The 27,096-nt window shown below is 42.4% G+C and overlaps 1 protein-coding gene across 3 annotated transcripts in view; it reads left to right on the top strand.

Moving 5' to 3' along the window:
* Positions 1-27,096, top strand: part of MDGA2 (MAM domain containing glycosylphosphatidylinositol anchor 2) — a 647,298-nt gene that overhangs the window by 277,009 nt on the left and 343,193 nt on the right. For 2 of the 3 annotated variants that reach the window (XM_037901392.2, XM_037901393.2), the window contains exon 3: positions 18,491-18,665. The exons of the other annotated variant lie outside the window; for it this stretch is intronic. In XM_037901392.2, coding sequence (XP_037757320.1) covers positions 18,491-18,665 — 175 coding nt within the window. The remainder of the gene's footprint in view (positions 1-18,490; positions 18,666-27,096) is intronic. 3 annotated transcript variants of the gene reach the window in all.

Genomic DNA, 27,096 nt, shown 5'->3' on the forward strand with positions numbered 1-27,096 from the left:
GGGGAATAGTTGGCTAGGGGGTAGTCGTGCTGAAAAGGATCTGGGAGTTGCAGTGGATCACCACTGAACACGAGCCAAAAATATGATGCAGTTGCAAAAAAGATGAATATTCTGGGGTATATTAATAGGGGTGTCATATCTAAGACATGGGACGTAATTGTCCCGTTCTACTTGGCACTGGTGAGGCCTCAACTGGAGTGTTATGTCCAGTTCTGGGTGCTGCACTTTTGAAAGGATGTGGACAAATTGGAGGAAGTCCAGAGGAGAGCAACAAAAATGATAAAAGGTTTAGAGAACCTGATCTGAGGAAAAGCTAAAAAAACTGGTCATATTTAGTCTTGAGAAAAGTAGACCTGGAGGAGACCTGATGGCAGTCTTCAAGTATGTTATGAAGAGGACGGTGATCAGTTGTCCTCTGAACATAAGAGAAGAAATAATGGGATTCATCTGCAGCAAGGAAACTTTAGGTTAGATATCAGGAAAAACTTTCTAACTATAAGGATAGTTAAATACTTGAATAAGCTTCCAAGGGAGGTTGTGGAATGCCTGTCATTGGAGGTTTTTAAGAACAAACGCCTGTCAGGGATGGTCTCTGTTTATTTGGACTTGCCTCAGAATGGGGGGCTGGACTAGATGACCTCTCAAACTCTCTTTTAGTCCTACAATTCTAGGTCTAATATCTTCATGAAAAGGAGAAGAAAGTTCAAAGTCAATTAGTCGGTTTCTATTTTAACACAGACAGTATGGCTGTAATAAAACAGCAATACATTTATAATGACACTGGAGACCTGCTGAGGAGGCTGGATGAAAACTGATTAAAACATTTATCAGCAGACCCATAATAGGCTTTCTCCAGATGCACAAAGTTTGCCTGGTTTGTTCTTCACAGAATCATGGAAGTTGGGGCTTCTCTACATTTGGCACTTTACTGAAATAGCTAAGTGAATTAAGCTAAATTGGAAAAAAGGCAGAGTCATTCTGGAGTAAGAATGCCTACATGGGGTCTTCTACCAAAATCAACATTCTGCAACAGTTATTTTGGTAAATTTCCAAGTGTAGACAAGTCCTTTGAGATGGAAGATTAGTTCATCTTGGCCATCGCTCCGACAATACTTAATTATTGCCTATAATACCACTTCCAGTGTTTCATCAAATCCAGTTTTTAAAGGCCCAGTGGTTTGATGCTACCACCAATTCCCTTGAGAAAAAACACAGCTTACTTCATCTTATGGTCATGAAGCTTTCTCCTGATATGTCCTTTAAAAGTCCCTTTTTTAATTTCATGCCTTTATTTCTAGTTACATCCTACAGCAACAGTTTTATAGGTGCAGTACTTTTGATATTTGTGGATGATTTCCATGTGCTCTCTTCATTACTAATAGGAGCAATTTACATTTGTGCCACATTGCATAGTCTTTTAGGGCTGTACCAATGCCCCAGTTCAGGAAAGTGCTAAATCCTTAAATTTAACACAAGTTAAACACAAGCTTTCCTGACTTGAGGCCTTGGTGCATCTCTAAATGACTATGCAAGATGCAGGAGAGTGGAGAAATCAGGCCTCATTTGTCGTCTAATGAGCTTTTTTGGTTTCTGTTATTTTCTGAGCATGTGGCGTTCCCGTATTGGTGACACTATGTAACAAAGGACAAGAGCCTTCAGAAAAAACGAGTGCAAAACATGCACGGCCATTGCTGAGTGCATGTGATCTGCACTTCTTTTGCATGTGTGAGGGAAGATGGTCCATGGACGTTGCCAACTATAGAATTGTGTGTCAATCTGTGACCTTGAGAGAGAATGGTGCTTGCGAGAGCCCTGCCCCTCCTCTTGAGGGAGCTTTCCCAGCATGTGCAGCCAGCTTTAGAACGGAGCAGTTGGATGGCAGCTGAGAGGGGCCTTCCTAGTTCCATTTATGAGTTGTTTGTTCATTTTCAGGTATTGTAAACCTGTGTTGTAACTGCCTAATAGTGTTTTAACAGAGGGGGTAATTGACCACTAGAATAACTTACCTAGTGATGTGGTGGAGTCTCCATCGTTTGAAGTCTTTAGATCAAGATGGGATCTAAAAGATATGCCCTAGCTCAGCCAGAAGCTGTGGGCTTGATGCAGGAATTACTGGGTGAGACTGTTTGGCCTATGTTTAGCAGCAGGTCCGATTAGATGATAAACAATGGTCTCTTCCAGCCTTAACATCTATGAATTGCCTTTCAAACTGTCTTTTCTACAGCCATGTTGTCAAGGTTCTCTTCTTTTTAAAATCTGAGTTTCAGTAAATCCCCTCTGGTGTCACCCCTTCTGCATGATCACAGATCTCACCCTTGCTGCTTAAATGAACTGTGTTAAACCAATTCCCTATGTGCAAAACAGAACATTTTCCATTTGTAGCCCAGAGACTTTGTTAGATTTAGCTCAGTGATGGCATGCTGATGTTGGTTCTTATATAGTAAAAATAAAATAAAACAAAAATGCTACTATAATATTAAGACTTTGGCTTAATTTGGAAAGATTATCAAAAAGAACGTAGACACTCCTCCTTAATCTATAGCATGGTGTATATAGTGATGCAATGTTGCAGATAATGCAAAAAAAACTGATCGAGTCTTAACTGGAGTAGGGCAATGCTCAGTGTCCATTAGGTTCTTCTGTTTCTAAGGTTCAGAACATTTTCCAGGGTCTTTTCAGAGTTCCTTCAAGCACAAGGAAGCCCATTTCTTTAATATTTTAAAGTACACTGTGCTTCTGGCTTATAGTTAGTGAAGAAAATGGGAACTACTTTAAGTAAACATGCTGATCCTGCAATGCAGGAAATCAATAATCTCTGTGCTATTTACTGAAGACAATGTAGTGGAAAAAGAACCATTTAAACAAAGTGTTTTATGATGTTCAGTTAACTGGATTTAATTTGAACAGGCAGAGGTGGGCCAAAAATGTGTCCGTGTTACAGTTAGAAGAACGCACAGGATGGCTCAGTGGACTAATATATCTTTGACACCTTTTGCCTCTGAGGACTTGAGTTCAAATTACAGGGCTGTCAGTCAGGTCAGCAGTTTGCTATAGGCTGGAAGCTATTTTCATGATCTCTATCAGGCTTGAATGCTTCTTGGATTGCTGTTGGGAAATGGGGGTTAGATCCCAAAGGATTTTATATTATACGTCTAAAGGCAAAAACGTACTGTGGAATCATGCAGGGGGTTGTTTGACTATGCTGTAGAATGAAAACGAATGCATTTGACTTTCCATTAATGCTAGTGTTCTTTAAAAAAATATTGTCCCGGCCTCTCAACCATCTACCGGTGCATGTAAATATCGTGTTGCAACCTTTGGGATCTATCCTTGTGTGCAGGCTTACTGACATTGAAGGGAGATGAGCACATCAGTGAAGAATATATATTTATTTGTGACATATACTGTTACACTTCTGTCTGCATATGTTCTGTCTAACTATTGTCACAGGGAATACTAAATATTAGCATAACTGAAAGATGGGAGAAAATAGATTGTCCTCAGACCGTTCAGCTTGCTCATTGTGTGCCTTTGACAGCACCGTGGGTATTGTTATTTCACTGTGTCCCTTGTATAGGCACTTTCTTCTGTGGGTCTGTCAGGGGAGTGAAAAGCAAAAATAGGCAAGGGGAATAGAGGCAGGTTTGACACATAAAATGACTTTTTTAAAAAACTTTTTTAATGGCTAGGTTTCAAGATGTCTGTTACTTTCAGATCTGGCTCTGTTCTGAAGAGTGACTCTAAAGTAGCAAATTTCTTTTCAACAGCTATTTTCCCCTGTATCTGTTCAGTCTGCTGATTTTAGTGACAGAAATAAGCTTTTTATTACTGTTCACTCTTAAGAGGCAAAAAATAGCTAATGGGGGGAGCTAGCTTCTTATTCCTCTTTGTGCATCATCAACAGAATTGTTTGCTAGTGTCCAGTCCGTTACAGCTGTGCAAACCCACTGAAGGCAATGGAATTACAGCAGTATGTCTAATCATCTTTCTTGGCCTGTAAAACCTTGGTTTATGGTCATGATGTATGAGGAAGAAAGGGCTCAGCTTGACTTTGTGATCCCGGATAGAGCTTACAGGGTGACGATAAAATACAAAACCAAAACAGCTTTCCTTGTAAACCAAGCACATTTGCTCCAGAAGATGCTGAGGCAATAAGCAGTCATTCTGAGTGCCGTTTTTCAGAGGAGAACCCCACTTTGAGTGGCAGCTGATTCACGTTCTGTTGCTGGGTGCAGTACTGCTCTTGTAACTCACGAGTGTTTGGTCATAACGGGCTTGGTTTCCTGAAGAGTGAAAATTTAAGACCGGTATCATCCCCATACTACTGCAACTGGAACGATAAGGCTAATTCTGTCATCAGCAAAGACGTATCACAGCTGAGCTTTAATTTAATTCAGGTAAAAATCAGATCACCAAAAAATGTGAGGAGAGGTGAATTTCCCACTAAGTCCATTGAATCGCTGCTTCATTGGTGATGTCATTGATATTAATTTCTGTGCTGCTGCCGATAGCAAACAGCTACAAAATAGCTTGTATTTATTCGTATATGTTAACTCCTTAAGAGTTACAGCTGGTGAATTTGCATGCATTTGAATTCATCAGGCTTCAACTCTGACACTGGAATTGTACATACTGCCTTAGTATTCTGGTGGTGGAAGAATGAGAGAAAAATAATTTGTTAAATTTCTAACACATTGCCACGTCTGCACTGTGGTGAAATTAGATTATATCCCCTTTTGTGAAGTAAAAGCAATATATTTCATTTTAAAGAAGTTGAAGTTGATGAATAATAGAGCTGGGTGAATAGTAACGATATATTATTCACAGTTGTTCGAACCATTTCATGAAACTCATTGAATAATTTAGTTGATGAACAGTGAATCATTTCCTCCTTATAGGGTCTTACTATGGGAGGTCCTGAGTGATGCTTGCAAGAGACAGAGCACTTTCAGATCCTGTTGACCTGCATGGGAATTGATTGAGGTGCTCAGAACTTCACTGCTTTGAGCAGTTACTAGCCACTTGCTGCTGTGCAAGAAGGGGGAAAAAAATCTGTCTTTAAGTGAGATATTTATAGCAAAATCAATATTGATTGTAAGAGGTTTCACTGCTTTAAATTTAAACACTTTTATACTGAACAGTCACAGAGAAAAATGTAACTGCAAAATTAGGATAAATTGCTGCATTTAATCACTTGGTAGGTTACTCAAAAATGTTTTTGGAATGTGCTAAGTGTGACTTCATACAAATGACCCATTTCTTGATTCATTTACAACCAGCTATTGTAGAAATGGTCTTAAAAGTAGGGTTGTTTTAGCAATTTACCTTTTTAACTACTGGCGTCCACTCATTAATTTTCTCCTAATCTTTTAAGCTATCACTTGCAATTTATGCACTTACCTAGTTAGTCGTTAGCGTTTTCAGCTTTTGAACATGTAAAACCATATGATTGCCTTTTACAAGCCAAAGCAAGTTTCTAATTCAGGAGGCATCCAAATGTTAATATTTTAATCTTGTGTTCTGCTTGATTTTAAATAGTTTGGATGATAACGTGTGTGAAGAGTAGGGAGCAAACCTTGCATAACGTCTACTTAATAGAACAGTAATCATTTCTCTGCCCTGTAGGTTTTAGTTTACGGAAATTATGAAATACGATTTAATTTCTTTTAAAGAAAATCTCCCATTTTGAATTAACATATACACAATTTAATAGGCAAAACAAAAAAATCGAGGTTTAGTAAAATATCCTGAAGACCCAGTTTCCTTTTTTACGTTGGGGTCATCATTATTACTGAATTGTAGACATACACCTGTCTCTATTATTATTTATGTTACTGTAGCAGCTTGAGGTTTCCCTGTGCGAGGTACCGTTTAGTCACATCAGAGACAGTTCCTGCCCCAAAGAGCTTACAGACTAAAGAAACATGACAGAGATGTGAAGTGACTTGCCTAAGGTCACACAGCTCAGTGGCAGAGCTTTGAATAAAACCCTGGTCTCCTTATTTCCAGTACCTTACCCTGTCCATTGGGACTACATTATCTCTATCTGTGACAGCACTGGCTGGGCTAGATTAGAAGGAGGCCTTTATGATGTGCAGAATCAAGCCTTAAAGAGGTTCCACCCAGCCTATCCAACACAAAAATCATCGTGATGATTAATGGAAATGCAAGTAAAAAGCCAACAACCTGACATGAGCTGCAGAAAATCTCCTGGCATTGGAATGGGTACGGCCCCGTAGTCAGAAGGGTGAGATTATCAGGGCCAGAAATAGGGTGGACCCTCTGTGCAGCCCAGAGCTCAACTCCATGCATACCAAAACTGGCATGTCAGCTACACCAGAGTTCCTTCCACTTTTGGCCCTTGCCACCGGGAGGTCTACTACAGCCATAGGGCTGCAGCAGTGTTCAGAGAATAACTTTGCAGTCTGAGGGAAGGAATCCTCCTTTCCCTTCCCCTGCTTGGGCTGGGTATTTGGCTGATAATTTGCCCCTACATTAATAAACCTGGTGGATATTGTATAGGCTCGATCCAATATTCTGAGATCTATTTTTCATCTAAACTTTCATTAATGTGCTGAAATGGTTACCTAAGAGCTCTTGCTAGCAATCAGTCTGGGACTTTGTGCTTCAAGGTAGAGAACATTGGTCAAGACAAATCATCCAGGCCACATTTTTCAGTAGTGGCTTCTGAATTTTGGGTGCCCCCATTTTTGGGTACCGTGGGCCTAAAATTCTGGAGCGCTGAGCACCTCCAATAACTATTGAAGTCAATGGGAGCTTGTAACGGGGTCAGCACCCGCCTCTCAGGCGTGCCCCCTTTTCTCTGGCTGATAGTGCCTGCAAAGACAGTTCTTTTCAAGGCAGGGGGAGTCACCCATCTCTCATGGATGGCCCCATTTCTCTCCCACTTAGATGTGAGCCTGCTTTTCTTTTTTGGTCTTACATCAGGGTGGCACCTGCCTCTCATGAGCATCCCTGGCCACTAGTTCTCTCGACTGGTCTTCAGCAGCTCAGCCCTCCGTCCGAGCCACAAACCCTGTCCTCCCTTCCAGGGTATACAGTCCCGAGTTCTTATCACAGCCCTGGTATGGGGCCATAGCTCAGACTTCTGCTATTCTATCCAGCCAGCCAGGTACCCACTCTTTGGCAGCCTTCGCTGGGCTCAGTTCTGTCTGGTGAGCTCTCTGCATGCTGTTCGTCTAGCCAGCCAGGCACCCAGTCCTCCCTTGTCAAGCTCCACACAGCAACTGAAGGCTCTGCTCTGCTGCTCGCCTTTTATCTGGCCCTTCTGGCCCCTTATTGGTAGCTCCAACAGCCCCTCTGATTGGCCGCTTTTCTCCAGCCACTGTAGGCTGCCTGGAGGACTTCTCGCTGGTGCTCTATTCTGGGACAGGGTGATGCAGGGCCATGGGGCCTCCAGAGTTAGTCCACCCTGCCACAGAGCTATGAAACTCTGGAAACAAAGCCTAAGGTGTCTCCACTTGAGTCTCTCTCTCTCGATTTAGATGCAGAGAGAGAGAGAGTGTGTGTTGGTGTTGTTTTTGTGGGTAAAGAGTAACACGGCTACCCCCTAATGTTTGTATTTTAAAATTACAGGGTCCTTTTGAAAATCTTGGCACTTGTATTTGGGGAGAGATTCCATTTAACAAGTTGGGTTGGTCAAATTTTGGCCTACCTGATTACACCCCTGTACGTTTGAGCAATATTTTTATACTCCTCCCTAGTCATCTGTCCAAGTTTCCACTTGTAAATTTCCTTTTTGTGTTTAAGCTCACAAAAGATTTCTCTGTTAAGCCACGCTGGTCGCCTGCCATATTTGCTGTTCTTTCTGCACATTGGGATGGTTTGTTCCTGCGCCTTCAGAAAGTCTTCTTTAAAATACAGCCAGCTTTCCTGGACTACTTTTCCCCTCATGTTAGCTTCCCAGGGGATCGTGCCCATCAGTTCCCCGAGGGAGTCAAAGTCTGCTTTTCTGAAGTCCAGGGTCCGTATTCTGCTGCTCTCCTTTCTTGCTTGTGTCAGGATCCTGAACTTGACCATCTCATGGTCACTGCTGCCCAGGTTGCCACCCACTTCTACTTCCCCTACCAATTCATCCCTGCTTGTGAGCAACAGGTCAAGAGGAGCAAGAGGAGCCCTAGTACATTAGGTACCTTAATTGTCAGGTGTTTGACATTATCTGTTTCCCAACAATATCTGCATGAAACTCGTTTGTACCACATAGTAAAACTTGGGATTCTGAATAGTTAAAATATCCAGACGTGGAACTGGGAATGTTAAATGCAGGTGACTGAGTGCAGAAGGGCCATGGATCAGAGATGAAAATAATGTATTACACAGTGAGTAAAGTGGCAGAAACTGGCCCTTGGTAAAGATCGTAGGGTTCAATTACAAAATAAATGGCCACTCTTCACATGAAGGTTCCATGTATAAATAGCTTATAAAATAAATTATTAGTAGGTGTTTTAATAAAGTGATAATCAATTGTTATAGAGTCCAGTGCTGGATCTCAGACCACACTGGTTCCATTTTTCTTTTTAAAGGATTTAGCGAAACAAACTTTTTGAAGACCTTCAACCCAAATGGTGGAAACACAAAATAATTCATTTGGGCTGCATATGACTTGTAACCAACCCAGCCTGCAGCCCGATACCTTCTCAATAGCCTGGGAAAAGAGAGAGAAAACGATAAATATGGTACAGTATATTCACAAAGCTCCACTCCTTCCCTGACTCTGTGTTTACAACAAACGGAAGGATTTCATCCTCATTAGATAGCCATCCAGCCACGTGAAGCAAATTACTCAAAATCTGATTTTTTTGTATGCCTGGATTACCCGGTGTCTAACTTGGTCCTGATATTTTCACAAGTTCTGAGCACCTACCATAGCCCTTGAAGTCAATGGGACCTGCAGGAGCTCAGCATTTCTGTAAAATCAAGCCCGAGATGTTTTAAATTTTGCGCCAAGCAACTGAGACAGTGAAAATCTCAGGTCTCACATGAAAATGTTGGCACTGCTCTTTTGAGACGGTGGAGTCCGTATCAAATATTTGTTTTGAGGGCTTGCTAGCTTTTCGTACCTCAGTGTGAATTGTTTTTTGTACAAAAACAGCGCTGTGGCTCAGTAAAATTCTACAAATGCCTTGACACCATCTCGGCATGAATTCCCTCCCCCCCCCAAAACAACAACAACAACAACAACAACAACAACACACCTCCTATGTTGACATGAATCTTACAGCAAGCGTATGGGAAGCTTACCCTTTGTTTCTACTTAGATTAGCTTGCAACTTGTTAGGTTTATCTCAGTACTCCTCCATTCTTCCCTCCTTATATGGAAGATTCCTGTTAATGCTCGTAGGAGTTCAGTGTAAAAATGACCCAGGTATCAATAGAAGAATATACTTGGTTGTTATATGCAATATCTATTTTTGCCTTCAGGACTAAAAGTGGATTTAAAGGCTGCCCTTTTTACCTTTTAATTTGTCTAGGTTGTCTTCGAGTTCTTTTTCCTATTGTGTTTGGCACACGTGACTGTTCTTTTTCCCTGTGGGAATCAGAGAGTATTACGATGCTCTACATGATTGCTTTAAAAGTCTCCCAAAGCAGTGAAGAGCTGGAGATATTAAGCTGTAGGAAAGATATTAAGTTGTACTGGAGGAATTCCATATGTTGCACAAGTGTTATTAAACTTCCAGCAGCTAGGCACTGGGTTTTGCAGTCCTGAAAAGCAAATCTTAGATAACCTGGACTTGGGTATGAAATAGATGTTACCTGTCTCACAGAAAGAGAGAGAGATGATCAGATGGATCCTGGAAATGAAGTAATAATCAGTTCAAGCACCTCTTTTTCCACCTCTCTGTTGTCAGGTTCCTTATTTATTCTTGTCAATTCCTTGACTTGTAGGGACATGAGTAAAAAGGTGCCTAAATCTCAATTCATAATAGTCTTCTTATGACTAGTGAGTGATGTGCTAATACAGACTTTGAACATAGTGTAAATGTTTTTTTTTCATAGCTGTTGGCTGCTTGTAGCTTGGTTGTCTCTCCATTGATCTCCAGTATCTGTCTGTGTAGCTTGCTGTCAGTTACCAGCATTGTTTCTCTACTAAAAATAATAAAAAAAAACTCTTCCTTTTAACACTATAATGAAGTGTCCAGAGTACAATTATTCCTCTGCTGCCTTCCGGATACATTCTGAACTGATGATAAGTATCTCACATCCTGTTTGCTACTTACAGCTACTGTAGTGATAAAGGAATAGAGGTCTGTGCTTTTGGTCCACATTGAAGGAGATGTGTGACTTTAAGCTCGTGAGCAGAGCCGTTGATGCCCATATCATGATGCATGTGCTTACGTGTTTTCTTGGAGCGAGGCCTGGGAGCAGAGAGAAAGATAAGTTTTATCCCTGTCCTTGCTGAGTGGCCATAGCATATAACGTACTGAAAAGCGGGACATTCTTAGGTGGCGCAGGCTGGCTACAATAAATGTCGAGAAATGTGTTTGTAAAGCAAAGACTCTTCCATTTTTGCATTCAGTTCCTAACTGATAACAGGTTTCTAGTGCTCTCCAAGATACAGGATTATAATTTTGACTGAAATTGAGGATTTCTTTTAATTGGATGTTTCACCACTCTAATAGTTCATGAGGAAAGTTTTAAACAATCAGCATTGCTTTTACTTGGGGCCATTTCTTAATCCTGATCCTTTCAGAGACATTACCGTATGAAATAAACAGGAACAGAAATTTCCATACCTCAGTTGCAAATCCATAGCCAGTAGCAATGTTATCATAGAATATCAGGGTTGGAAGGGACCTAAGGAGGTCATCTAGTCCAGCCCCCTGCTCAAAGCAGGACCAACCCCAACTAAATCATCCCAGCCAGGGCTTTGTCAAGCCTGATCTTAAAAACCTCAAAGGAAGGAGATTCCACCACCTCCCTAGGTAACGCATTCCAGTACTTCACCACCCTCCTCGTGAAAAAGTTTTTCTTAATATCCAACCTAAACCTCCCCCACTGCAACTTGAGACCATTACTCCTTGTTCTGTCATCAGCTACTACTGAGAACAGTCTAGATCCATCCTCTTTGGAACCTCCTTTCAGGTAGTTGAAAGCAGCTATCAAATCCCCCCTCATTCTTCTCTTCTGCAGACTAAACAATCCCAGTTCCCTCAGCCTCTCCTCATAAGTCATGTGTTCCAGTCCCCTAATAATTTTTGTTGCCCTCCGCTGGACGTTTTCCAGTTTTTCCACATCCTTCTTGTAGTGTGGGGCCCAAAACTGGACACAGTACTCCAGATGAGGCCTCACCAATGTCGAAAAGAAGGGAACGATCACATCCCTCGATCAGCCCCTACTTATACAGCCCAAAATGCCATGATCAGTTATATTCAAATGAAGATAGACATTCTATACCCTTAGCCGCTTCGAGCACACTGCGTCATGTTGTTTCTGGTTTAATAAAATTTCAATACACAGAAAAATCATTTTATTTACAGATATATGCAGAGCCAATCCCATAACTTCCCATGGTACTGTAGCAATAGTTGCCAGGTCTGTGTGGGTGTTCTACTGTCATGAATGGTGAACATTTGGAAGATTCAGTAGAACAGTACCTCATTATTTCTGAAGTAAGCACAGTAAGCAGGAAAGTTGAGCACATTTTTGGCTTACCTTTCCTCTAGCCATCATATGGACATAGACCAAGTGTGTCTCAGGAATAATTGCATCTGTTTTAGATGATCTGGGGCGTAGAGAAAGCAGCCTAGCAAGGTCAAGGCTTGTCAGGATAATTTAGAATTCTAATTATTCAGAGCCACCACCAGACAATGCAGAAATGACATCTCTGAAATGTCTGAACAAAGGAATCCCTATAAACCAAGAAATCAAAGAAAACATTTCTGGGCTAGCCTGATAGTGGCTGTCATACTGAGGCTATCGTGCACTGCCATGCACAAGGCCTAGATCCAAACAGCTTGATCTCCACCGCCTTGCATTGTCATTTCTACCTGCCATTCCAGAGGTGGTGTTTCATTCCCATTTTGCACTCATGTGGAGCTAGAGCTGATCAAGGAAAAGAAAGGGAGGAAATTAAAAGGGGGAAAGGCTACTTTTGGTCAAAATTTGGTTTAAATGTTTCCACTAGCTGCACTGTGCATGGATGTAAATGACTACGTAAGATGCAAGGTGGTGTAGAATTGGACCCACAATGCCTTTCCAATCAACCCTTCCTGCTGATGAAACTTACAATATGTCTACACTGGAATCATGATGTGTGACTGCAGCATGGGTAGACCTACCTGAGCTAGCTAGCTTTAATTTAGCTCGCTCCGATACTAAAGCAGTGAAATCCCGGTGGCACAGATTGTACAAGCTCACCCGGAACCTTGGCTTCAGTTCGGTGGCTAGCTTGCACTCAAGCCTATCTCACTCTGGCTTTTCTGCTACCAGTGCTCAAGCTAGCTTGGGTATGCCTAGATACACTGTGGTCAAATCCCAGGATTGCAGTGTTGACATACCCTTGCTCTTTCCAGAGGCAATTCTACTCACTGTATCCACTCAGCCATAGGTTCTCAAATTGTGGACTGGGGTCATTCTCCCTTTCTTTGATTAGATGGGTCCTGAAACTTCTGTTGTAACGTGGGGTCATGGTACAGAAAAGTATGAGAACCACTAATTTAGGTATTTATATGGCGCACGCCCACACCCGCCCCATACGAGCCATGATGCAGTGCGAGCCATGATGCAGGTAGCCTCCATCACAGAAAAGCTGAAGGAGTATTGCCTGAGATGGGTGTCTCATATGAGATGACGCGTTGTGGGATATGTTGGCCAGAGAGTAGAAGAGGTAGTAGTCGCGGGGCAAAGACCATGAGGAAGACCTTGAACAAGGCAGTTTGAGAGGCTGAAGGAGGACATGAAGAAGGTTGGTGTAAGCTTGGAAGACCCGCTTGACCAGAACGCTTGGAGAAAAAGATCAGGAACCACTGACACCAATTGACAGGACTAGGTGAGGGGGAAGCAGAAGCTATGATGACCATCTATCACTGTAGTATCTGAATGCCTTGGCTGGAAGGGTGGGGCCAGCTGTGGAGTCTCAAGAATGGGAGTGTTAAAGGAAGAGAAAATGAAGTCTATCAGCGGGAGAGTAGGGGAGAAGTGCACTGGAAAGCTTGCTATCCTGAGAGCTGTGGCTAATAGTTTCCTGCTCTGTGGTTGTAGCAGCCACTCTCTGAATGTGTTTTGCTAAAGGAAGCCAAAGAGGAGTCATCTGAGTGAAAGCCCGTGTGTTTTATGGAAAATACAAACGGCACGTGGGTCAGATCGAGAACCATCACCCAGAACTTTAACTGAAAGCAGAAACAACCCAGTCAGAAAGGCACCAAACAATCCAGAATAAAAAGCCTAGCTGTTCGTAAAGGTTCAGATTAATCCTGGTGTGACAAACGTCCCCATCCATTCCAATGGCATTCTACTGCAATCCTTTTTCGGGGGAGGGGAGGAGGAGGAAGTTGCGCTTTGGCCTCTCCCCAGCTGACTCCAGACTGTGTGCGTGCAAAAAAGCTGCTTGGCCTGAGGCAGGGATTTCAATGTTGGGAGGGTGGTTAAGAGATTTAGTTGGGATTGGTCCTGCTCTGGGCAGGGGGTTGGACTAGATGGCCTCCAAAGGTCCCTTCCAACTCTGTTATTCTATGATTCTATGATTTCCTTATCCTTAAAATCTCATGGAAGTGAGAGTAGGATGTTTGTTTGCAAGCCGTTCCAACGGGATTCCTCATGGAGCATGGGGGATAACCTTATTTTGATTATTTTATTTATTTGGTGCTTCACAGAGGTTTCAGTTTTGCAATGTAAAAAAGTGATCGCCAGATTCCTCCTTTTCCTCTGATCACTTGGAGAGAAGAAAAATAAATCCATTGTGAAATCTATTGGAAATATTGAATGGTGGCTTTAAACCAGTCCATTGGTGCTGACCAAGCAGACTATGTGCCTTGAATAAAGGAAAGACATTAAGGTACTTTTGAGGCAATACAGTGTTTGAGCCGATACTTCTGCAGTTCAGTGTGGCCTGTAAGCCTCTGCATTTCTTTCGTAAATTCTAAGTTCAGAAGAGACCACCGTGATCATCTAGTCTGACCTGCATAACAGGGGCCAGAGAACTGCCCCAAAATAATTCCTTAATTCTTAAGGTTCCTTTTCCAAATAAATAAGGAAAATACGCAAAGTTAGTTGAACTGTCCATTACAACTATTATGAATATTTGAATTATGAATACAAACTTATGAATTTATCTACCTTTGAAAGTGAATCATTCATAAGCCAGCCCTGATTTCTGCTAATGCCCTACTTAGTAATAAGCATTCACAGTGACATTTTTATTGGCATTTTGAATGACAAATAAACAGCAGAATCTTGTGAAAACAAAAATGTAGGATATTGAAAAGTGACATGAGCAGCCAGCTCTGAGCAGTTTTGAAAATTTCACCCTATTAGGCCAAGATCAATGCAGCAGGTGAATGCATGTGTGTTATGTATTAACATGTATTATTAGTCTGATTTGTATAAGCCATGATGTATGGATGTGACATCAATAAAAAGCCACATTATGAAAAGAATAGTTTTAGCCTATTAGTTGTTTGCAAGCTGTTTTCTTTGAATATTTGTTCGTTCATGCTATGTGACTGGTCACACAATTCTGCTCCAATACTGGGACAATGGAAATTTTCAAACAAATTCTGAATAAGAAGCATTCACAAGGTGGTTTTGGATGAATAATCAAGTAGGCTAAAATTTGTGGAAAATTTGGGTTTCTGAACCATGCAAATGTCCATGAAGCAATAAAAGCAATTGGCTGGAAATTTTCAACCCAGGAACTGTCTGAACACTTGAATAAGCATGATCAGTGCTAGCCTGGGACTTGGGGATTATGGGTTAATTCCCTGCTCCTCTACAGACCTCCTTTGTGCCCCTGGGGGAACTATTTAGTCTCGCTACACCTCAGTTGCTCAGGGGAGGGGTAGAGAGATAAAAGCACCACCCCACCTCACAGCTGAGAGGAGAAAGGCATTAACAATTGTGAGGGCTCAGATACCATGGGAATGGTATATGGAATGGTGACGGCAGATAGCTTTCTCACATGGTATTTAGAGCCTGATACAGTGCCCACTGCAATAAATGAAAGGGCTTTCATTCAATGGATATTGGGCAAGAACTTTAATGACATTCTGCATGTCACCCACTGACTGTACCAGGCCCAGTACTACAGCCCCTAAACGACTATCATTAGAGCTGGGCAAAATTTTTCAAATGAAACTTTTTTTGCCAAAAAAATGCAGATTTGGGTCAACCAAGAAAGTTCAAAAATTATTCTCAAAGTCAACGAAGGCAACCAAAGTGTTTCGTTTGACCCAAAAATGTTTAGTTTGAGCTGAAACAAGTTTTATTTTTTTCAATTTGTCCAGCGAACCGAAAAAGCACAGGTCTATCTTGAAGGGGAGTTATGCTTGAGTAAGACCTCTAGGCTCAGTCATCTTATTTTACTGTATTCATTTGCTTTGATTAGTGCATTAGTCATATTTTTGCAGTGTTGGCGCTCAATAAATCACAATATTCTATTGATTGGAATCAGATCCTTGTAGTATTTGCATTGAGTTAAAGCCAACGTGAATAATGAATTCAGATTAAATCAGCTGCAATGTAAACATGGTATTTTTTTTCCAGAGCCACTCTCACTTGAAAGAGAGAGAACCTGGTTCGTCATTTTACACCTTTTTGTCTTTGGAAGACCATTCTCCTTGCTAAGTAGAGGTCAGCTCCAAAATTACTTCATACTGTTAATATTAACCCCGCAAAAGTGAGGAATCCTGATAAAGCTGAAAATCCACTTTAGGAGCTAATGCTGGCCATTTAAAGTCAGACCTCTGTGAAATGGTCTTGGAGGTCAGAGGATGGATTGGATAAAGGAATCTTTGGTTCATTTATTGAGCTGTAGCCGAGGGTATGACTGTACCAATGGGACAGACTGGGCTATGTTGTTTCTAAGATTAGATAGATGTAACAATAGTGAGTGATTTTAAAAAATATTCTGAGATGGATTCTTTTGACATAGTAAATTCCAACTTTTTGAATTTTTCAAGAAAAAATATTTCCCCTTAAAGATCAAAAGTCTATTTGTTCGATCCATTTTTCTATTTTACTTTTAAAATGTAAGAAAAAAAATATAAAACAATTAATTTAAATCAACAACAGCCAGGCAATTTTGGGTTCAAACAATAACAGTAATAATAATAAAGCATGCAGCAGATTGAGTGACTATCTTCTCCTTTTTGTGTAACCTTAACACTAAGCCAGTGTTTATTTTTTTATTAAAAAATATAATTAAAGTTTGACAGCAACCTTCTGCACACTCTGTACACCAAAATTAGCCAGAAGCACATTTTATAGATGACTTAAAATGCCCCAAAGCTGGGGCTTTACAGTAGAAATGCAAACATATTAATATTTGTAAATATAGCTGTGGTAATGGTGTTTCTCTCACACAAAGACAGAATAATGTAGATAGAGAGTTTTAGGTATTTGCTTATTCCTGCATGGTGCAGCTATGTTTGAATTATGCAGGTCAGCTGCAAAGAGTGTAATGCCCACCTGCAAGCTACTCCATCATAAATTGTGAATATTCCTGTGTATTTTATAAAAGAGACTCAAAATGTTTTGGGGAACTTTCAAAATTTTATTCTTCTGTCTATAACTCCAGCTTCTGGAGTCCAAGCCTACAGCCCTTCTGGGGTGCGGGGGGTGTGTGGAGAAAAATGGATATAAAGCTCCCATTTTGGGTCCTAATGGATCAGAAAATATGGGACTTCAAACCTGTTTGTGGTCCAGGGTTGAGTGTTGCCTGTTATGGCTTCTGGCCCAGTGTAATTTTCAGGGAGAAGTTCCTATGGGAAAGTCGGTAACAGCTGTTTCTTTTTTAACGGCATCACTTTTGAAGGTGCTCAGAGCTCCTGGAGGAGGCGGATAAACAGGCAAAGTTCCGGCAATGCAGGTCCTCGCGTGTTTCCATGTATTTTTTTTCAGATGACAAATGAACTGTATCCACATTAACAAGCATGCCAAGCAGGATATTTTACCAGTAATTACTTCACTACTTCTGTAATGTGTTGTCCATAAGGCTAGGGATCCAGTCCCTTCTTCCATTGCCATTCACTGCTAGTTGAAAAAGAAGTCCCTTTAACAGCTGTGTGGAGACGGCCAGAGACTCAGCAAGAGAAAACACTATTGCGACCATTTTCCTTTAAGTGGCATTTGCCAGAGGTCTGCTCTTTAGCAAGAAACTGCTTCGTTCGACTTGGAATTCCAACAGAGACTTTGCATCGTTGTTGAATGTGAGATGGAAAAGTCGTTCACAAAATAACTAGGCCAGTCCTTGGCACCGCTGGAACTGAAGCGTAGCTGTGAAGTCAGTGGAGCGACTTGGTGTCAAATTGGTTTAACGGCCCGGAACGTTGGGCTGAACATGTCCTTTTTCTTGTGCTGTGAAGTGCGGCCATTGCAATTAGCTCCAGTATTTTCAATGCATGTTTCATCCAATTGTACAAACTTTTCACTGAGTCATACCATAACAACTGTCTGTATCCTTACCAGATCGGATTCTGGTGTGCACAGCTGTGTTTAAAAGAATTGCATTGTTTGTAATAGAGTGTCGTAGGCATTCCAACTGGTTTGGCAGTTTAACAGAAGTGTTCGCTTTGAAAAGTTTGCACATTTTTGGAAAATAATTATTGATGTAGACGAAGTTCTAATTATTGTAACAGACAATGTTTTTTTAAAAAAGCCAAGCAACTGTTTTAACTCCTCCCCCGCCCCCAGGTATAGACAGCTGCCTGAAAGTGTGAGACACTGTTCATGATATGGCTATCGAAGAGCAGCTGGAGGCTTCTGTTATATTTTAAGACGTTTCCAGACGTTTGTGATCTGATTTTCATTAATTTGACTTCAATGGGAGTGGCAGGGGCTCAAAACCTTGGAAAATGTGTCCATTATAACGAGTGCTATGGCACACTGAAATATTTTTTTATATAAACCTAGGTAGAACAACACAAAAAATAAATTCAATATAAAATTGCCTCAGCTATTAAAAAGAACAGCACAGAACTAGACCTGATGTGCTCTGCTTAATTCTGCTCATAGAGGGTTTTTCTGCAGCTATTGAAGCAGATGTGTTACTGCTGGTGGTTGAGTCATCACATATGTCCCTCACCAACGGGATACATTTCTTTATAAGGTACTTCCAACTAGAGTAATCGGGTAGTGCCATCAGCTATTGCTGACATAGGCTAGTTCTGGGGCTCCAGTCCTGGTATTCTTTGATTTCTCATAGCCACAGGACCCATGATGCTCTCAGTTTTGTAGAGCAATCTCTGCAGCTGTACTGCATTCATTTTTAAAAACAGCCAACCTAAAGTAACAGTCTTTTTTGATGCTTGCTCAGATCAGGTGGACGAAAACAGCAGGAAGTGCCTCTGACAGATTTCAAGACTCGAGTGTCTTCAATGAAACTCTGAGGATTACAAATATCCAGCGACACCAAGGAGGCCGCTACTACTGCAAGGCGGAGAATGGTTTGGGTTCCCCAGCTATAAAGTCAATCCGAGTGGATGTGTACTGTAAGTAAACAGCTCCCAGAGCTCTTATCAGAGTTTCTGTTTACCTCCTCTACTGTCTGGCATTATGTGAAGGGGGCCAAGGAATACTAAGGAAGTGGGGAGCCCCCGACAAATTACAAACACGCAAACTCTTGAAATGTCATTTAGAGGTAACACTCTGGGTCCAATTCTGCAGCCTTTACTCCTGCGAGTAATCTTAACTCCTGTGAATGTTCCCACTGAAGTCCAAGGGGCCGCTCACATGAGTAGGGGTTGCAAGTTCAGGCTCTTGCGTTGAAAAAAGTTAAAAGTATCATGACGAGACACATTTATTAGTTAGGACCTGATGGAGCTCCTTGGAAAGGGAAGTTTTGCCCTTACATCAGTGCGATCAGGATATGCTCTGAGTGCATAGAGTCACTACTACCCAGCTACCAATGCTCCACACTTCCAGGGATTGCCACCGACACATCAACAGTGGCCTGCAGCAAGGGCACTGTTGTTAGTTAATGGTGTCCTTTTCAGAGCACCTCTGCGTGTTCCATGTTGAATGCATAATTTTAAAAAAACAGGTTGAGACCTTGATGAGTCCTATTTCTGTGAACTCTGCTGCACAATGCAGCCCCATAAAGGGCTGTAGATAATACAGTTGTTTATCCAAACTGTATCCAGAAATGCTTCTAGTGTTTAATCAAGTGAAGTGAGCAAAAATTAATAAACCTCAAAACCAATAAAGGCCCAAACCTCTTGCTATCCGCACAAAATGAGCCCAGAGGCAAAGGAAGTGGTCTATGAGACTTTAGGGGAAAACTTGCAAAGCTGTAAAAGGGAGTCACGTGTCCATTTGTACCTTTGAAACTCTCTCCCAAATGGTCTATGTACGTTTTACAGGTGAACAGTGGTACTGTATTTCCTACACAACACACATGCTCATGGAAAGCGAGTGCCCAGCAGAACTTGGTATATGTTACATTGCGTGACACAGCAATCGTGTCTCCGAACCCCTTCTCCAGAACGGTGGAACAAAGGGAATGAATGGGGAATGGAAATGACCGTTTCCTCACACTGGGAGCTTGCAGTAAAATCAATTCACTGGGCTAACAGAAAAGCAAATCTGGATCTGACCTGCACACATCCCAGCTACAAAGAGAAATCTAGTCACAGAAGTGAAATATAGTCCCTCTCATTATTGGATAGAGCATTTTCCACTAGATGTCTAGTAAACTTTCCCCCTGCATTTGTGTATATACTCAGTATGGCTGTACCTGCCAATAGCACAGTGGAAAGTTTTGAGTGCCTAATGGACATACATTTACACAGACTGCAGGATAAGGAAAGCAGGATCAAAGTCTTTTTCTTTTCCTACTACAAAGGAAATGGTCCTTGCAGGGAACATTTGGAGGATCCTATAATGTAAGAGGCATTGTCTCAAAGATGGTTTTTAAAAGGACAGCAGGGTTCCAAATTAGTGACAGGTTTTTTTTTCTTTTACTGAACCTTTTAAAAAATAAGATGGCCTCTATAAGACTTGAAGAAGTGTGACTCTCATTAACAGATTTCATCAGCATTAAAAGCACCCTATTGCTTTTTGATGTAGGGTAAGATAGTTTGCTGTTTTAGAAGACAAATTAGAGGATTGGGACAAAAGAAATCTGATGAGGTTCAACAAGGACAAGTGCAGAGACCGAATGGCTTGGCAGCAGTTCTGCAGAAAAGGACCTAGGGGTTACAGTGGACGAGAAGCTGGATATGAGTCAACAGTGTGCCCTTGTTGCCAAGAAGGCCAATGGCATTTTGGGATGTATACGTAGGGGCATTGCCAGCAGATCGAGGGACGTGATTGTTCCCCTCTATTTGACATTGGTGAGGCCTCATCTGGAGTACTGTGTCCAGTTTTGGGCCCCACACTACAAGAAGGATGTGGAAAAATTGGAAAACATCCAGCGGAGGGTAACAAAAATGATTAGGGGACTGGAACACATGGCTTATGGGGAGAGGCTGAGGGAACTGGGATTGTTTAGTCTGCGGAAGAGAAGAATGAGGAGGGATTTGATAGCTGCTTTTAACTACCTGAAAGGGGGTTCCAAAGAGGATGGACCTAGACTGTTCTCAGTGGTAGCTGATGACAGAACAAGGAGTAATGGCCTCAAGTTGTAGTGGGGGAGGTTTAGGTTGGATATTAGGAAAAACTTTTTCACTAGGAGGGTGGTGAAACACTGGAATGCGTTACCTAGGGAGGTGGTAGATATTTAGTTATCTATTTAGATATACTTCCTTAGATATTTTTAAGGTCAGGCTTGACAAAGCCCTGCTGGGATGATTTAGTTGGGGATTGGTCCTGCTTTGAGCAGGGGGTTGGACTAGATGACCTCCTGAGGTCCCTTCCAACCCTGATATTCTATGATTCTATGGTAAGACCAGTTGTACATGCTGCTAGGATAGTTATCAGTTTTTAAAATCTGAATAAACTGCTTTTTCAACAGGTTTTCCTGTCCTAAACAGACTCCCAGCACACTCTTTTCTTCACTCAGTTTACTGATGTGCCTTGTTTAATTCACCAGATTAGTCACACTTTATATCAATAGTGAATTTATAAATTGTTCATAAATGATTAACAGGTGTTTTAATAAATACAGAGACAAGATGGGTGAAGTCATCTCTTTTACAAGTGAGCTGTAGCTCACGAAAGCTTATGCTCAAATATATTGGTTAGTCTCTAAGGTGCCACAAGTCCTTCTTTTCTTCTCACCCACTTTGTCACTCTAATATCCTGAGACCGACATGGGTACAACATGGTTTTAATAATTAGTTCATTTATTACTGATTGTTAGAGTCCAGTAGGCCAAATGATTGTTGGTAATCTTGCTTAATAACCATATATAACACCTTCTCCCTGATGTGCTTTGTATCATCCGGACACGCACACACTTAGGCCGCGTCTACACGAGCAGGCTTCCAGCAGCACAACTGTATCGATGCAGCCGTGCTGCTGTAAAATCACTCACGCAGCCGCTCTGTGCTGATGGGAGAGAGCTCGTCCGTCGACATAATAAAACCACCCCGATGATCGATGGTAGCTGTGTTGGCAGGAGACGCTCTCCCAGCAGCAGTGCACATGAGCGCTTATGCTGGTGAAATTTACGTTGCTGAGGGTTTTTTTTCGCCCCCCACACCCTTGAGCAACATAAGTTTTGCCAATGTAAGTGGTATTGTTGACGTGGCCTAAGTGTCCACACCACAGCCTTGCTCCCTGTCAAGGTTCCTCCCCCACTCTGAACGCTAGGGTACAGATGTGGGGACCTGCACAAAAACCTCCTAAGCTTATCTTTACCAGCTTAGGTCAAAAAGTTCCCCAAGGTACAAAATATTCCACCCTTTGTCCTTGGATTGGCCGCTACCACCACCAAACAAATACTGGTTACTGGGGAAGAGCTGTTTGGAAACGTCTTTCCCCCCAAATACTTCCCAAAACCTTGCACCCCACTTCCTGGACAAGGTTTGGTAAAAAGCCTCACCAATTTGCCTAGGTGACTACAGACCCAGACCCTTGGATCTTAAGAACAATGAACAATCCTCCCAACACTTGCACCCCCCCCCCTTTCCTGGGAAATGTTGGATAAAAAGCCTCACCAATTTGCATAGGTGACCACAGACCCAAACCCTTGGATCTGAGAACAATGAAAAAGCATGCAGTTTTCTTACAAGAAGACTTTTAATAGAAATAGGAGTAAATAGAAGTAAAGAAATCCCCTCTGTAAAATCAGGATAGTAGATACCTTACAGGGTAATTAGATTCAAAACATAGAGAATCCCTCTAGGCAAAAATTTAAGTTACAAAAAAGATACACAGACAGAAATAGTCATTCTATTCAGCACAATTCTTTTCTCAGCCATTTAAAGAAATCATAATCTAACGCATACCTAGCTAGATTACTTACTAAAAGTTCTAAGACTCCATTCCTGGTCTATCCCCGGCAAAGACAGAATATAGACAGACACACAGACCCTTTGTTTCTCTCCCTCCTCCCAGCTTTTGAAAGTATCTTGTCTCCTCATTGGTCATTTTGGTCAGGTGCCAGCGAGGTTACCTTTAGCTTCTTAACCCTTTACAGGTGAGAGGATTTTTCCTCTGGCCAGGAGGGATTTTAAAGGGGTTTACCCTTCCCTTTACATTTATGACACTCCCGCTTATGTGAGTTCCCTGCTACACCGACATACTAACTTCACCTCCACGAGAGGCATAGGGCTTTATGTTGGTGTGGTTAGGGTGACGCACTGTTTGTGTAGACACTGGTAATTACGTCGGCTGCTGGCTGTCATTTTTGTCAATTTCACAAGTCCAATTGACAAGAAAGCTGGGCTGTCACCAGTGTGGGTGGGGGGCTCCAGCTCAGTCCCCCCACCCCTCCCGGCTCCCTGCTCCAGGCCAGGCTGTGTCCTCCCCACTCGGAGCCTGGTGCTTCCTGGGGGCTCCTGGCTCCCCACTGCCCACTGCTGGGGGGCTGGCTGCCTGCCCCAGCTCTCGCCTCTCCTCTGGGAGTCTGGCTGCTCCCCCCAGGTTCTCAGCTCTCCACTCCCCACCGCAGCTGGGCTCCCAGCAGGGAGTTCCATGCCTGGAGTCCAGGCTGCTCCCGGGAGCCTCGCGCCAGACCTTGGGCTCCCCACAGGGAGCCGGGAATCAAAGGCGCAGCCTGGCTGGGAATGGGGAGCTTCTGGCAACTGCCCGAAGGCTCCTGGCTCCCCGCAGGGAGCCCAGCGGCCAGCTGAGACCCCTGGGAACTGGCCAGACTCTGGGCGCAGAGCTTGCAGCCAGGAGCCCAGCTTCTGGGAGCAGGGAGCCCAGCGGACAGCTGGGCTTCCAGCGGGGAGCTTCATGCTCAGGCTTTCAGTCCCCCACACTGCCCCTCTGAAGTTGGAATAAGTGTTCCTGGTGAGGCTGCGCACCACCGGCAGAAGGAGGGCAGTGTGGACACGAACCACCGCAGCAATTATTGTGGTGGTTATAAGTTGACCTAACATAGGTCTACTTACATTTCTAGTGTAGACATGCCCTTATATATGTATTCTGCATCCCCAGAATCTTCCATATACACAGGGCCTAAGGGATATATCACTGAGGTCAGCTACATGTAGGTAGCTGCTGAAAACCCCATAGGAAAAGATTTGGGTCTTATTACATGAGGGTGACTTAAGGTCTCTTTTTAATATCCATCAATTGGAATTTCCTTAATTTCTTAGTTTTAGGCACATTAATTAAAATAAGGTGAAAGCCTGGCCTTGCATTAAACATATGGTTAGTGCTCTTAGAGCTATTGTTTTGGAAATGTTTGTAATTTTAAAGTTTGGATCCTTCTTGACTTAGACTGAGGTTGGATCTGAGGATCAGATTCTTCATCCTCTTTATAAATTGTTTTAGCTGTCATTTTTTTCTTGGATTTACTGAGGTCTATTATTTATTATCTATTTACATCTCATTCCACTTCTTGTGCCTGAGAATTTGTTATGCTTCTTGACCATATCATAACCTTTAGGTCTTGGCCATGACTTAGTCCCAGAGGATTTCGCATGAGAAACCAGTCGGTGTTCTGGCAACTATTTTACGGTCAAATATTTCTGAGCAGACAACTGTGGAGGTAGACTCAAGATGCAAAATCTGGATTGAACCTAGATTTAAAAAAAAAACAAACAGGAAACTCAGAGCTAATGAAAAATTTAAAGAAAACCAAAATAATGAAAGTATGAAGTTTCATAGCTAAGGTACCTAAAATACTTTACAGTCATTGAGCAGTTACAATTGTCTGTGTTAAATTCTTTGCTCCTTTTTAGCTGCATTGTAAATTGTATTTGTAATAATACCCTAGATTAGGTCCTCCACAGAGTATTGAACCTGGAACCTTTGTATCTATGAGCCTCTTCTGTTTAAGCTGTAAAATGCCAGGTCCTTTAGATCAGAGCCAGTAGAAGACTTGCAGATAAAGTTGGTCGAAAATTTTCCATCAAAACATATTTTCATGGAAAATTTGATTTTATGGAAAATGTCCATTTTTGTCAGAATTGAAGGGGGAGGGATCGTTATTAACCCAGTAACCTGGGAAACCATTTATGTGTTTTTGGCTTTTTTCAGCAACTGAAAAAGAGGCATTTCAGGCCAAAACCAGAAACAATCTTGTTTTTTTTTTTTCTAACAAAACATATCGCAGACACAAACTGGGGATAAGGATTTTAGTTTTTATTGAAATTTTACATGGGCAAGCAGCCCCACCCCAACAAAACCATTTCCCGACTTGCACTGCTCATAATCCTCTTTGTAGTCTAGCCACTAGAGGGAGACAGAGACATGCTATTTTAATGTGCGTTACATGTTGCTTTGGATGTTTCTAAGAGCTAAATGACATTGTCTGCTTATAACTTAAAGTTTGAAAAGCCACAATATTTGTACAGCGAACAAGTGGTTTCTTGAAGAATGGGCAAGAACATTTTGTTTTGTGGTTGGTTGCATGCCTTTGCTGTAGAATTGCTAGAGGTGTGTTATTCACAGCTCCTTGGAAAATGTTGATAGGAACAAAAGTTGGATGAAAAGTAAAATTTCCCCATTTTTTTTTTCACATGCCAGTCTGCTCTATGGTTCAGTAGCACTTGGCACACTGATTGGAATAATAGTGAACAATCCCATAAGGTACTTCCACATGGAACTGATGGAAATTTCAACACCAGGTCCAAGACAGAATAAAGCATCCTAGTTTTGCCATTACTAAGAAGGTGACTCTTTGTTATAGATACAGGAGTGAAAGAGTCTGGTTTGGTCAGGGCCCACAAGCTGAATGAGGTCTTCATGCCAATTCCTCCGAGACTCAGGGAGGCCCTTCAGAACCCACCCAAATCCAACCCTCCCCTCTCAGCAAGACTTGCTCATTCCTGATGGACCCAAAAGAATTGTTAGTCACCCATGAGCCTGTTTAGGTTCATCAAATGGCAGCGCTGTGGCTGGGAGGGATTCTTGAGGCCCCTGCTGTGCTCATAATACGCTTTCCAGTAATCCTCACTCCTGCTCTGCTTCCCCCTTCGTTCCCTTCTCCACCACCCTTCATGCTCTGCTGGCACCCTCCATGGCCCCTGCTCTGCTGTCCCTCATACTCTCCTTCTCCAATTCCCCTCTGCAGTCTTCATTCACTCCATCACCCCAGCTGCCGCCTCTGCTCATCTGCTCCCATGTGTCTGCTTGGATTCTCGGGAAGCAGGAGTTCTATAGGGAGAGGGCATTGGAGAGTGAAGGGAGGCATTCCCTCACTTGATTAGAAGATTATTTTTTATTGTCTCCCATGTCCTGCTTTCCAGCATGGAGCTTGGGAAGACACATAGGAAGCATTTTGTAACTGAGGGTAGGAACACAGAGAGCACTTCAGTTTTGTAGCGGGGCCGGGGGGGGAAGGTTGTTCCTCCTTTCCCCCCCGATGAGTCTTCCCTAGTGATTGGCTTACACGGGATGCGTGTCTCCACAAAAAGAGATGCTGGAGAGTTGGGGCTTGGTTTTTAGAACACCGCAAGCTGCCGAATGCTCACAAATGGATGTGGACAAATTGGAGCGAGTCCAGAGAAGAGCAATAAAAATGATGAAAGGTCTAGAAAACATGAGCTATGGGGGAAGATTGAAAGAAACTGGGTTTGCTTAGTCTGGGAAAGAGAAGACTGAGAGGGGACATAACAGTTTTCACATACAGAAAAGGTTGTCACAAGGAAGAGGGAGAAAAATTGTTGTTCTTAACCTCTGAGGACAGGACAAGAAGCAATGGGTTTAAATTGCAGCAAGGGCGGTTTAGGTTGGACACTAGGAAAAAAATTCCTAACTGTCAGGCCTGGAATAAATTGCCTAGGGGGGTTGTGGAATCTCCATCGTTGGAGATTTTTAAGAGCAGGTTGGACAAACACCTTAGTCCTGCCATGAGTGCAGGGGACTGGACTAGACCTCCCCTTCCAGTTCTATGATTCTATGCTGAGCACTTTGGGAAATGTGCCGACATCTCTTAGGGCCCTGATCCTGCTGTAGCACCCACATCCAGTGCTAGTGACTGCAGTAGGGTGTTGGGAGGGCAATAGAATCGGCTATGGAATCAACTGCAGATTCGAGGCCTGGGTGCTTACATGGCAGCTGAGCTCTTGTGCAAATCTGTGCATGACTTCTGTAAAGAAAGCCGAGTGCTCCAGAAATCCTTGAATGTTTTATTTTAAACTTGTCTGAGCCAGTGAGGCATCTCAATGTTTGCTATTTAAAATCTTAATAACTTTTAGAATTTGAGTTTAATTGCCTAATCGTCAGTCCCTGTGCCCTAGATCCGATCTGGAGAGTGCCGCAAAACTAGGTTTTAAAACAAAACTCTTTTCTGTGTTTTGTTGTTGTTTGATACAAACTAGCCAAGCAAGTTACAGATTTTTCTGGGTATCTTTTATCTTTAGG

This window comes from Chelonia mydas, chromosome 6 (genome assembly GCF_015237465.2).
Source record: "Chelonia mydas isolate rCheMyd1 chromosome 6, rCheMyd1.pri.v2, whole genome shotgun sequence".
NCBI lineage: Eukaryota > Metazoa > Chordata > Testudines > Cheloniidae > Chelonia > Chelonia mydas.